The 13675-nt window shown below is 34.6% G+C and overlaps 1 protein-coding gene and 1 pseudogene across 1 annotated transcript in view; both read right to left on the bottom strand.

Annotated features, from left to right (window-relative positions):
- The window catches only part of LOC148945708 (uncharacterized), a 71453-nt gene that overhangs the window by 16556 nt on the left and 41222 nt on the right, over positions 1–13675 (bottom strand). The window contains exon 3 of the mRNA XM_089098251.1: positions 12479–12649. Coding sequence (XP_088954377.1) covers positions 12479–12649 — 171 coding nt within the window. The remainder of the gene's footprint in view (positions 1–12478; positions 12650–13675) is intronic.
- LOC148945709 (uncharacterized) lies at positions 8829–10227 on the bottom strand (annotated as a pseudogene).

Consider the following 13675-nt stretch of genomic DNA (forward strand, 5'->3'; position numbering starts at 1 on the left):
CTGGCTGTCTCTAGGGTGAGGCTCAAGAGGAATACTAAAGTCCCACCCCAATTTTGAAATACAATTAGAACTTCGTACAATAATAGCTAAAAATATCATCAAAACAATTTTGTTTTCCTGTTATACAAGGTCAAGCCTGACCCCCACCCCCCACTAAAAAAAGAATAAGGCACATACTTTTTGAGATATCTCTCTCATTTAGTCACCTATGGCTTAAATTTCACACGACATGTAAGAGCCAATATGTGATTCGGAATTCCATTGGAATACATAAGACAGCTCGTGCAAGAGAATCAAAGTCTCTGCACTAATCCATGCTGCAGTTTATGCACCAGATTTAATGTGACAGACCTTCCGCAAATTAGGAATTAACAGAATACATTCAGAAGCATTTGAAAGAGGTTAAGCACTCTGAAAAGCGTGGGACCATGGGTTGTTTGGAGGACAAATGATCAATTTCATTTGATATTTTGGGGGCTATCTTGATATTTCATTTGTGCTACTAGAGGTGATTCGAATAAACCAATGTTAAATTCAAGAAATTTGAGGATATTGGCCCTTTATTGTTCACACTATTGTTGAAGACACTAAGCCTTTTATTGTTCAGTTTTTTTCTGTCGGATTTAAAGTTCAGCTCTGATAATGCTTGCAAAACGGAGTTTGGTGACGATCTTTTTATTTGGAGCTCTGGATCCCATACAAATGATATTGCAACAGAATGAAACCAAATAATGAAAGAGCCGAGGGCTTTTTCTATGGCTTATTCTCTTCCAGTTCAATTCAATTCAATTCAAACTTTTTATTTCCTCCGAATGCAAAGAGTAAAAATTAAAAAAAAACGCTAATCAACAGGTCATAAAATTCTTTTAAACTGTATAACAACAAATACGCAAAAGCCTTCAATCAAACTTACCACACAAATTAACACTTCATTCAATAAATAATAAATCAAGGAAAAAAATTAATTAAGCTTCATGTGCTGCTTTATACAAATTATGAGAAACAAGAGGTAATTTGGATAAAAATTTCTTTTGCTTTTTCTCCAAAACTTCAACAGTGTTGTTTTTTTTATGTTTTTATTAAAAAAGTATTTGATTCAGATTTAGAAAAGCGGCAAAGGAACTTAGCAAAATTAAAAAATGTGGTTTTTGCATGCGCAATAATATTAATTCTAAAAAACGGGAGAAGCGATGAAAAAAATTAAATCTGAGGCAAAGCGACTGTATTATATACCCGAGCCAGTGATTTCTGAGAAAGAAGATCGCATAGACAAATTACTGCCCCGAAACTAGACGCTATTCTACTTTTAACTGCTTTGGAAATACAAGCACGGCATAGAGCTAAAGTTGGTCCATAAGGCACACCAAGATATAAAAAAGATTCCAAAGGTTTTAAAATAATATCATAAATACGAATAGAAGTTTCTGAGTTAATGAAATCATTAGCCTTAGGACCAAGAATTAAAAACTGATACTTTTCAGGGCGAAAACGAAGTCCCTGCTCATTAAAAACCTTTGCTAAAATATCTAGATTTTGTTGAAGTGACAGAAGTGATCGACTCAAAAGGAGTAAATCATCTACGTAAGCAATCCACGACAGAACATAACCGTCACTATAAATAAAAGTCAACTGAATTTGATCAAATAGCCCCGAAACAGTAATATTGAAAATCGAAGTAGAAATAATGCTTCCTTGCCTCAGCCCCCTACATAACTTAACATTATAATCACTAAACTGATTCTCCCACTTAATACGAATACGAGAGGAGCCATACCGCTTTTTTAAAACCAAAACTACCGGTAGTGGGATATTATTCTTCAGAAGCGCAGTCATAGCCCAAGAATGGAAAATTGAATCATACGCTGCCGCAAAATCTAACGCAAGTGTATAAACTCTATACCATTGATTACAATAGGATATTATTCTTGAAAGGAGGGTATGAGCAACATCCATGCTTAGACCCTTACGGAACCCAATTTGATTCAGGCCTTGGTTACAAGACTCCTGATACTTTAGTAAAACTAACTCAAAAACTTTGCTAATTTGGAACGAAACAGTAATCGGCCTGTAATCAGAACATTGTTTCGTATTCCCTCCTTTTTTTGAAAGGGGTGAAGTGGTAGCACAAGAAAAGCTAGTTGGAAGAACTCTAGAAGAAAGAATAGTAGTAAAACGAGTAGCGAGAAGAAGCATTGCTTTGGGGGATGCCCATTCTATATGGTTAGAATGTATACCATCATGATCAAAAGAATGCTTACTTTTTAGAGCTTTAATTGCTGCCGTTACATCTTCAACAAAAACAGATATTTTACTATTTGGGCGGGGCTTTGAAATTTCTTCCGATAATAAAATGTAAAGCCATGATTCAACTGCCACATCACCGGATGAAAAAAATATGATTATAATGAGTTATCCAATCATCTAGTTTCAGAGAACTATTAGAATCTGGTAAACAATTATTATTACGACGTCTAGATTTAACCAAACTCCAAAGCTCATTCTTATCTCTAGTAATCCTTGAACCGATTTCATCTTTTATAATGTCATTATGCAAACGCTACTCAGCCCGAAAAAACGCCTTTCTTTAATTTCATACCATCATACAATGGTCCAGATCACGGTTTTCCCGCGTAATTCCAAAGGTAACAAGCTTGAGATGCATTCTTTTGGCTTTGCTTTAAAATCGGGTTAAGGTTCCAACCTAAAACACGAGATCCACGACGGAAAGAATCAGTCGTAAATGCTTTATTAGCCCCGACTTTTAAACTATGAACAATTTCAAAGTAAAATAGATCAATATCAATTTGATCAACATCCTCAACATCCTGATCCGGATCAACATCAAGGCAAGGGTTTTAAGTTATACCCTGGGGGCATATAAGGTTTTTTATAGAAGGCGGTGTCGTAGAAACTTCAAAAAAGGCTCATTCGATTGGAAATTCAAAGGGCTAGTGCCCTTTTAACAGTCGAAAGTGATTTGAGGGCAACTAACCCCCCTCTCACGCCCACCTTTTCCCCAAACACATCCAATCCAAATTTTGAGACAGCCATTTTATTAAACGTAGTTTGAATCGAATAAAATAACAACAAACAAGAGATTCGGTATCACCTCACTGCAGAAGCCTAAAACCCCGAACGAACAGAAATTAAAATTAACTTTTTTACAAATGTGAAGATAGCCGGGGCAAATATAACTAACTAACGTAATCTTACATTTTTTCAACATTTTTTATTATTTTCCGCCCAGAAATGTTGTCCACACACGGGTTAAAAACGCCGTTTGATTAAAAATAGTTGAAAGGTTAAGTAACAAAACTCTGGCGCCGACAAAACCCCCCAGGGCCCGGGGGCAGGAAGTAATTCTCGCATAAACGTCAGAGAGGGCTCATTTGATTGTAAATTGGAAGTTCTAGTCCAGATCTTAAGAGTCAAAATTGATCAAAGGGCAAATAACCCCCCAGGCCCTTTTTCCCCACCCCTTCCTTTGAACTAATTCTGTTTATACCTGAAGGCCCAATGAAAGTTATAATGTTTTGGTATTAACATACACCTATTAGGCATCTGATCTCCTCCCTAACAAGGAAAGAAACAGAGAGTGTAAGACAGTAGCGGATCCAGGGGAGGGGCGAGGGGGATACTAAACAGACTTTTCGAGCTTCGGAAAGAAGTTCATATGTTTCTTCTGGAGCAAAAGTCTGCATTCAGTTCACCTTTTGAAAACCAAGACTGGGTCTGCAGGCTGGCCTATCCTGCGGATGTTTTCGACAAACTGAATAACTTGAATCTCTCAATGCAAGATTTCCGGACAAAGACTCCAATAAACAGCGTTAGTGTCTTCCCGACCCTTGACAAGTTTGCGGACGATAGTGAAATTGATAAACCCAACACCATGTATGATTGTATTCGGAGCATCTGACAAAGTTGCGAGATGAACTCGTGTCATATTTCTCATCGATTATGACCCCCGATAGAACCCAGGATTGAATCCAAAATCCAGTTGCCAGTTGACCTCAAGCTCCGGTCTTAGTGACAAGCTTACAGAGAGTCTGATCGAACTTGCCAGTGATCGCGCCTTAGAACTGAAATTCTAAAATGTAACTGTTTCCCAGTTTTGATTAGAGGTGAAAGCACAATACAAGGAACTAAGTGAAATCGCCATGTCTGTTTTGTTGCCCTTCGGATCCACTTACCTTTGTGAAGTGTCATTTTCGTCAATGTCATTGATCAAAACCAAACATAAAAACAGACTGAGTGTACAAAATGACCTTATAATTGCCATTAGTGACGTCGAGCCAAGATTTGATAATACTTTAGCTAAAAAGCAGCCTCAAGTTTCTCATTGATTTTGTACGTACTTTTACACATCTGTGCACCGTCATATATGACAATAAATCTCGTGTTTTGGAGAATCTAACTTTAGTTAATAAAAGTAAAACAACGATTCTCAAGAAAGGGGTACGCAACCTTTTGTAGCCTTGATTAGAGGTACGCGGAACGAAAAAGGTTGGGAGCCACTGCCCAAAGCCATTCCTGAATAAAGTTTTGACCATCGGCTTGGACATAGTATGTTTTGACTTAGTATAACTTCCATTGAATATTCTCTTTAATATTTACCTTCCTACCGTTAGAAGTAGCATACTAGTAGTGCTGTGTTAGTAGTAGTATAAAACTAGTAGCAGTTATGATACATATACATTGGCTCTTCGTCAGTTAAACATCTTCCTCATTAAGCCCTGGAAGTTTGAGCTTGATATGTTAAGCTGTTCCTTAGATGTTGCTCAAATACCTTTTTCATAATCTCTATGCATATAGTATGCTTCGATTTATTCAACTTTCCCCTCAGTATTTCCTAAAATTTTCACCCAATTATCCTCAGTCGTAGTAGTAGTGGCAACAAAAGCAGTAGCTGTAGTGATGGCAGTTGAAGTGGTAGCATTACAAGTAATAGTCGTAGAAATAGCGTAGTAATATTGCCTTTTTTGTCGATTGATTGTTCCCTTTATCATTCCCTAGTCAAAACTTAAGACCTTTATTCATTCCAGAGTTATGCCCTTTTGAACACCTTCGTGCAAATTATGTGTTTTCATTTAGTTCAACACTCTTCTTTGTGTTCTCTAAAATTTTCACCTGAACGGCCTTAGTCTATTTGAACACTAAAGATTAAACATGTCCTCTTTTCCATTCACAAAAAATTAATAAACAATTTGTGAACTGAAAAACTTCAAGCCCATGCAAGTAATGATCAAAATACTTTGATAAAGTATCTCAAATATAAAAGTTCAAAAGTTTTTAAATATGTGTTTCAAATACTTGGCAGCAAACTTTTCTCTTCTTGAGGCACCCATCTTACTTTGAAAAAACTATATGAGAATCTGCATGTTTCAGAGGACTGTAACATTTCATTTTACCCAGATTCTATCTTTGTGCCCAATCAGGACAACCAATTGAGTCTTGGCACCAATAGCTCATCACATGCATTCATCAGTTTATCTGTCTCCTGGACGACTGTGCTTAATTTACAGCATAAAACATTGAATGCTATTTGAAGAAAAAGCTTCTGCCCCGTGTGTTCACATTTTATCTTTTTGTCTACTTCATCATCCCTTCACAGTGCCTTAGATTGTTTCAACTTAATACTTTAGGCCTGTTTGGAATTGCTGGTACGTACAGTTGATAGATAATCTGTATGTGCAAATTGTGATTTGATTTAGCCCAACATTCCCCTCAATAGCCCAGGAAATATCTACATTGTATATATAATTACCTACACTAATTGCGGTTTTAACTTCATTGGTAGTAATACTACTGCTAGTAGTGGTAACAGGCAAATCGGGTATTTTTTATTAGAACAACACAACCCTTGACATACCCTGAAAATTTCGACCTAATATGGTCTTTTGACAGCCGACATGTTTAATGCTATAAGCTGTTTCTATGATCCCACAAGTATTTTCTGAAATATTCACTTTCATGCACTTAGCCTTAGTTGTAACAGTAGTGACAGTTATAGTAGTAGGAGTATTATAACTAGTTTTAACAGTTGACCACTAACAGTATTTGCAGCATTACTTGTATCAGTAGTTGTATGTTGGGTTTTCGTCAGTTGAACATCTCCCTCATTAAGCCCTGGAAGTTGATACAGTAAACTCTTCCTAAGATATTGGTGATACACCCTTTTGACAATATGCAGGCATATAGTATGTTTCGATTTAGTTCAAATTCTCCCCCCCCCCTCCCCATACATTTCCTCAAATTTTCATTTCAATTTTCTCAACCTTAGTAGCAATCACTACAGAAGCGGTAGTCAGGGACGCGGCTAAGAAGGAGGGGAGAACCAACCTCCAATGGTCCATAGAGTCGGTATGCAACACCGACACCTTGAAATATTTGGCCTCTTACTTTAGCTTCTGTCCCAGCTTTTGTTCGCTTGTTGACATTGTATTAGCGAAGGTTTTGACAAAGCTGTAAAAATATAAGCAGTTGTGGTTCTTTGAGACTATGCTCCTTCTTCAGCTGACTGTCTGGCAAGCCAAATACAGGTCTATTGGCAAGTTTCATCAACCCGATAAAGTTCCTAAAAGTCTCATGTGACAACAACTTTGTTCCAACTATGCATTCACTCGTGATTAAATTCCCCTTTCTTCCTGTTACCACGGCATCTCCAGAGCGTTGATTTGGCATGCTAAATCAGTTCTCATGGAAATCAGACAAGTGAGGGCAGGATGAATGGTCTCGAACACCTGTCTATCAATCGGGATGTCAAAGTGGATATTGACCATGTTTTAAGCAACTTTGGGAGGAAATCAAGAGGGATTAATATATAAGAAATACTTACAATCTTTTTTTGTTTAGTCTGACTCAAGGATTATAGTTAGAGCTCTCTAATTTGCTCAACTTAACTCTTTATTTTATCTTTCTTTTAGGAGTATAGTAATAAATAAGCTAAAAAGGGGACTATGGCAGCTGCTGAGCCGTTTCTGAACCTCTGATAGCGGTTATCTAGTCCAACTCCCCCCCCCCCTTGGAAATCCTAAACATATCCGTGAAGATAACCCTATTAATTTTAAGTGCTGTGGAAAAGTTTTTTTGGGACCTTTCTGGCCATTTTTAGCCCTCTGTGTTATAGAAGGGACAAACTTCAAATGAACCAATCCTTTGAACGATTTTTTGTTTGAGTCCCTTGACCCCAAGACTTACGAGTGTAAGTTTCAGAACAATGAAGGAAGTAGGCTTTTGGGGCTTGTTCTTGGGCCCCTGGCCTCTCTCACAGAAACAAGCTGATGGTCCTTTTGACCAAGAGAAAGTTGCTTGAAAGTTTCACACCATAGGAGTCCCAAGATCAAACTTTCATCCCCTTTCTTCCGTTATATAATATTCATATACAAAATTCGTTGTTAACATAAATTAATGGCTTTATTCCGAGGCCTCTGCGGAGTTAAGACATCCTTGGGTGCATGATTATTTAAACTTTCAACTATTAAAAAAAAATTAAAACCTCGATATTTTGAACTAATGTTCTAAAGGTATTCATAAACCGGGTGTCAAAAAAAAAATTCAAGGATAGAAGTTGGTCACTCTCTAATCAATTCTGAATTTTAAAAAAGACACAAAAACTCTCAGTTTCAAATGAGAATCTTCTGAAATTTAAAAAACCAAGGGAAGGAGAGTTTTAGGAGGGGCCTCTTTTTTTATAAAATAAGTTTTGCTCATTTTAGGGTTTAAAACTGCTTTTTAATTTCTTGTGACAGTACTTGTTGCGGTACTGCTTGTTTAATAGCAGAAAATGCAGTCAGGTTTGGATTATGTTTGCCTTATCAGATTTGAGGTTCTAGGGATCGCTAGCTACGCAAAGGCATCAAGAAGTTGCTAAAGGTATTGTCTGAAAAAGAAACGCACAGTTGAGCAAATAAAAAAACTACGTATATCAGCCATTTCTCATAAACTACTAGGGAGACTGAGCTGACGCTTCGAAGAAGCGTTGGATGTCAATTGGACCTCAAATTTTGATTTAAGGAATGGACTGAGAGGAACCAAAAGACTATGTGCGTCCAGTCGTCTATGTGTGCAGCCAAGGGCAGATTCACTCTTCTTTATAAAACTTGGCTGGACTTCTGATATTTTATAATCTAACTGAATTAACATGCACCCTTGATCGACGCTTAATCGCTTTTAATAGTTAACTTCAGATAGTATTCAGTTGAAAAAAAAATTAGGGGTTCAAAATGACAAACAAGGGAGAAAATACAAAATATCTCGTAAGATTAAAACTTATTGTTGTAATCCCGTCATCATTGTAGATTTTCTTTGGTTTATCTGTTCCCCAATCTCCCTAGAACTTGAATATGGTTTGTAGAGATAGCAAAGGACAACTTCCTAAAAAGACATATATACACTTTATAATAGTTGCAAATGTTATTTATTAAAAAGAAGTCAGACATAGCTCAGGTTCAAAACTAAAATCAAAGTGAAAATATGACAGAAAAACATAATCCTTAAGCTTATCTGAATCAATTGTCACCTGACACCGCTGTTATGAAGGCGATACTGTTATCTTAGTTGGTACTATTACAGCAGCATTTTTTGGATTTAATATATTTTTTTTCAATTTAAGGAAATAAAACAAAAAAACACAAACAATATTGAAAATATATACAAAGCAAAACAACAAAACAACGTTTCCTTTCTTGAAAAGAAAAACGACATTTCAGATAAAATACCAACGAGGATAAGAAGACAGCTCAGAGGACATAGTTTCTAGGCTTGAGCATACTGTCAAATTCAACTCCAAATCCCACATGTACTAGTATATGTTTTCAAAGAAGGGGTGCACTTCTTGTATGATTTTCTTATGCTTTATAAAAGAACATATCAATTGTTTAATGAAAGCTTGAAAAAATTGTATATCTTTTTATTAGGTATTTATAGATACGCTTAGGCTTTGTGGGCATTTTGAAAAAGCTTTTTTGATGAATTGCCGACAAAAATATAACGTAATCTCAAAATTGCCATACAAAAAGTTTTTCTCTGGCATAAATTGTTAGATAAATAAAACATTAAAATTTTGATAAACATATAACGCCCAAACACAATCAAATACACAAAGGCTCAGTGTGGCTTCTTAGACGATAAGATAACCCAGTACTCGAAGTAAAACATTTCTTACACACATTGCATTCGAAACATTTTTCTCCAGTGTGAGTTCTTTGACAATCAGATAGGGTGGATTTTAGGAGGAACTTTTTCTCACAAATATCACATTCAAAAGGTTATTTTCCAGTATGAGTTCTTATATGATGAGATAAATTAGAACTGGAAGTAAAATATTTCTTACATATATTGCATTCAAAGGGTTTTTCTTCAGTATGTGTTCTTTGATGAATAAATAGGTTGGCTTTTTTGAGGAATGTTTTGTCACATATTTCACATTCAAAGGGGTTTTCCCCCGTATGACCTCTTTGATGACTAAATAGGTTGGCTTTGTCGCGGAATGTTTTGTCACATATTTCACATTCAAAAGGTTTTTCACCAGTATGAATTTTTTTATGATAAGATAAACTGGCACTTCTAGTAAAACATTTCTTACAAGTATTACATTCAAACGGTTTTTCTCCCGTATGAGTTCTTTGATGAATAAATAGGGTAGCTTTTCTGCTGAATGTTTTGTCACATATATCACATTTAAAAGATTTTTCTCCCGTATGAGTTCTCTCATGAATAGATAAATTGGAACTTGAAGTAAAACACCACTTAGATACATCACATTCGAAAGGTTTTTCTCCCGTATGAGTACTTTGATGACGAGATAAACAGCTACTTTTGGTAAACCGTTTCTTACATATATCACATTCAAAAGGCGTTTCTCCAGTATGAGTTTTTTTATGATGAGATAAACGACTGCTATGTGTAAAACATTTCTTTACATATATCACATTCGAAAGGCTTTTCTCCAGTATGAGTTCTTTGATGATCAAAATGGTGGGCTTTTCTACTGAATGTTTTGTCACATATATCACATTTAAAAGGTTTTTCTCCCGTATGAGTTCTTTGATGACGAGATAAACTGGCACTTGTAGTAAAACATTTGTTACACATATCGCATTCGAAGGGCCTTTTTTCAGTATAAGAAACCTCCTGTTTTGCCACATCATTTTCAGCTGATGCATATATGTGACACGACATCTCACTTTGACAGTTCGAATTCATTTCCTTTTTCAGACATATTCTTGCAAAGTGTTTATTCTGAAAACACTTTGAATCCTTTATTCCTATCTTTATTCGATTAATTCAAAAAACCTTTTTCACAAAACAAGTTTTTCAAAGAAAGTAAAGAGCTGTATTAAGTCATAAATGAGCAAAAATAAAAATAAATTAATCTTCCATTGGGAAAACTACCAAAAATCACCATCAATAAATAAATGAAACTCAAAACGGACAGAAATTAGAATAATTGACCCAGTCAAACTCAAGACGAGCGAAAAGTAACATAAATAGGGCTGAAATCCCCATCCCTTCCCAAGACAGGAACATAATTTGGACTTTACTGAAAAAAAATGACCGGGGATTGTCAGTTTAATATACGTACATATATTTATTCCTTAAAGTTTTAAAACTTTTTGATTTATTAAAGTAAAAAAACGTTAAAACACTTGAAATATAATTTTGTTTTCAGTAAATGTATTTTATGTCCCTCTAATCCCTTTCGACTATTGAAAAAGACAATAGAACTTCTGATTTCCAATCCAATGAGTCCCCTCTAAAGTTTATACGACCATCCTTTGCATAATAACTTATATGCCGCCTAAGAATTAATTAAAACCCTTCCCCTGAGAACTCTGAGGGAGGGGAGGGAGGGTGTAATCTTCAAAGACGTAATGACTGGACTTTTTAACTATGCTGAATAAAATGGCTATCTCAAAATTTCTATCGGATATACTTGGAGTAATGATGGGCGTGGGGAGAGGGCTGGTTGTCTCATTCCTAATCCAATGAACCCCCTCTGAGGCTTATACGACCACCCTTTCCAAAAAAAACCTTAAAAGTCCTCAGGACATAACTTACAACCCTTGCCCTGAGTGCAATGGGGGTGGGGGATTTATAATCTCCAAAGACATAATTACTGGACCTTTCAATTACGGTGAACAAAATGGCTATCTAAAAATTTTATTTGGATATATTTGGGGAAATGATGAGCGTAGGGGGAGGGGGCTGGTTGCCCTCGAATCACTATAGACTATTAAAAAGGGCACTAGAACTTTCAAATTCCAATCAAAAGAGATCTATATATATATATATATATATATATATATATATATATATATATATATATATATATATATATATATATATATATATATATATATATATATATATATATATATATATATATATATATATATATATATATATATATATATATATATATATATATATATATATATATATATATATATATATATATATATATATATCTGCCTGTAATAATTCAAAATTCTGGTTGAATATCAGTTTACTTAAGGGTGGATTTGTCAAAAAAAAACATTGCTATGCTGTATCATCATTGAACTATAAACCACCTACTTTTATCAATTAACAGTTTGTTCAAATAATAGTTTACACAAAACACTGCAGGTAACATAAAGTCATAAGGCTGCGGGTGGCCAAAGAGGGCTTTTAGAAGAACCCTTAAAAGAATATGAAATAAGGCATATCCTTTTATCATTTGATACTCTTATTAACTGTCCCTTGAAACATAGTTTGTAAGCCACAATTTACAGGTTTATGATAATAATCTTAAAAGAACACCCTTATTATTAGCATATGTTGATTGTTATCTGATTGTAAATGTTTTAAGAAAATTGTTAGGACTATGCAATAATCAGTGAAAGTATGCAAGGGAATTAAGTTAATGGATTCCATTCTGGAATTTACAGCCGTCGTAAACATATAGAAGGCAAAGATTTTGAAATCATCCTTGAAGATTCAGCTCCATGTAAATTAACCACTTTTTTGGAGACTGTGTTCCCAAACTGCCAACAAAAATCAAAAAACAATCAAACAATCAAGGGAAACTAAGGTGTTTCTATACAAGAATAACTAAGCTACGGAGTTGTTTATTGGCTAATTATTGAGGTATATATGCTATAAAAGGCATATTACTTTTATTCCGCATACCTACACCAATATCTTTAAATTTTAAAGTTCTAATGAGTCCTAAAAGCAAGAAAAAGTTCCAAATAAAATTCAGTTTGTCGTTTTATTCAGAAGTTTAATTGGGATATAAAATTTTATTTCATATTAATAAAAAACCATCTTGGATTATTGCTTACTAAATGTCTTGTTTTTCAAATACAACCAATCTAATCAGATCTAATCAGATGCAACAAACACCTCTCTTTCCTCCCTGCCACAATTTCAATGGAACTTTGAGATACACCTTCTGAATTTGGACATACATAAGATGAGAATATCTGAAGCATACCTTCGCCCTCGTCAATTTTCAACTCCAGCTTAACCGGGTCAGCATTATGATGACAATCATCAGAGATGCCAGTAGAAATAGCAGAAAGTTTGGCTTCTTGTTTCATTAATAGCATGGTATGTGTACTTCTAAATATATCCTTATCATCATTTGAGGATTCATCTTCAGCTTCTACAAAAACAGAGCACAAATTAAAGAATTTTTTTATTTATTAAGTAAAAAAAAGTTAAAACATTTGAAATCTAATATTGTTTTCAATAAATGTATTTGGTTTCCCTCAAATCACTTTCGACGATTGAAAAAGACACTAAAGCTTCTGATTTCAAATCCAATGAGTCCCCTCTAAAGTTTATACGACCACCCTTTGCATAAGAACTTTATATGCCCCCTTAGAATAAATAAAAACCTTGTCTTGAGAACTCTGAGGGGGGGGGGGAGGAGGGAGGATGTAATCTTTAGAGACATAATTACTGGACTTTTCAACTACGGTGAACAAAATGGCTATCTTAAAATTTTTATTTGATGTACTTGGAGTAATGATGGGCGTGGGGAGGGGGCTGGTTGTCTGAATCCGAATCCAATGAGCCCCTTCTGAAGTTTATACGACCACCCTTTCCACAAAAACCTTATAGGCCCTCAGGGCGTATTTTACAACCCTTGTCCTGAGTGCAATGGAGAGGGGGGTTATAATCTCCAAAGACATAATTACTGGACCTTTCAACTACGGTGAAAAAAATGGCTACCTAAAAATTTTGTTTGGATTATTTGGGGAAATGATGAGCGGGGGAGGGAGCTGGTTACCCTCGAATCACTTTCAACTATGAAAAAAGGCACTAGATCTTACAAATTCCAATCGAAAGAGCCTATTTTGAAGTTTCTACGACAACCCCTTCTATTCGTGACCTGGTCTTTAAAATATATATATGTACATATATAATATATATATATATATACAAATATATATATATATATATATATATATATATATATATATATATATATATATATATATATATATATATATATATATATATATATATATATATATATATATATATATATATATATATATATATATATACATATATATATGTATATATATATATAATATATATATATATATATATATATATATATATATATATATATATATATATATATATATATATATATATATACATTTTGATATATATTTGT

The sequence above is a fragment of the Artemia sp. Qi Xiang Cuo genome, chromosome 12 (genome assembly GCF_049724085.1).
Source record: "Artemia sp. Qi Xiang Cuo chromosome 12, ASM4972408v1, whole genome shotgun sequence".
NCBI lineage: Eukaryota > Metazoa > Arthropoda > Branchiopoda > Anostraca > Artemiidae > Artemia > Artemia sp. Qi Xiang Cuo.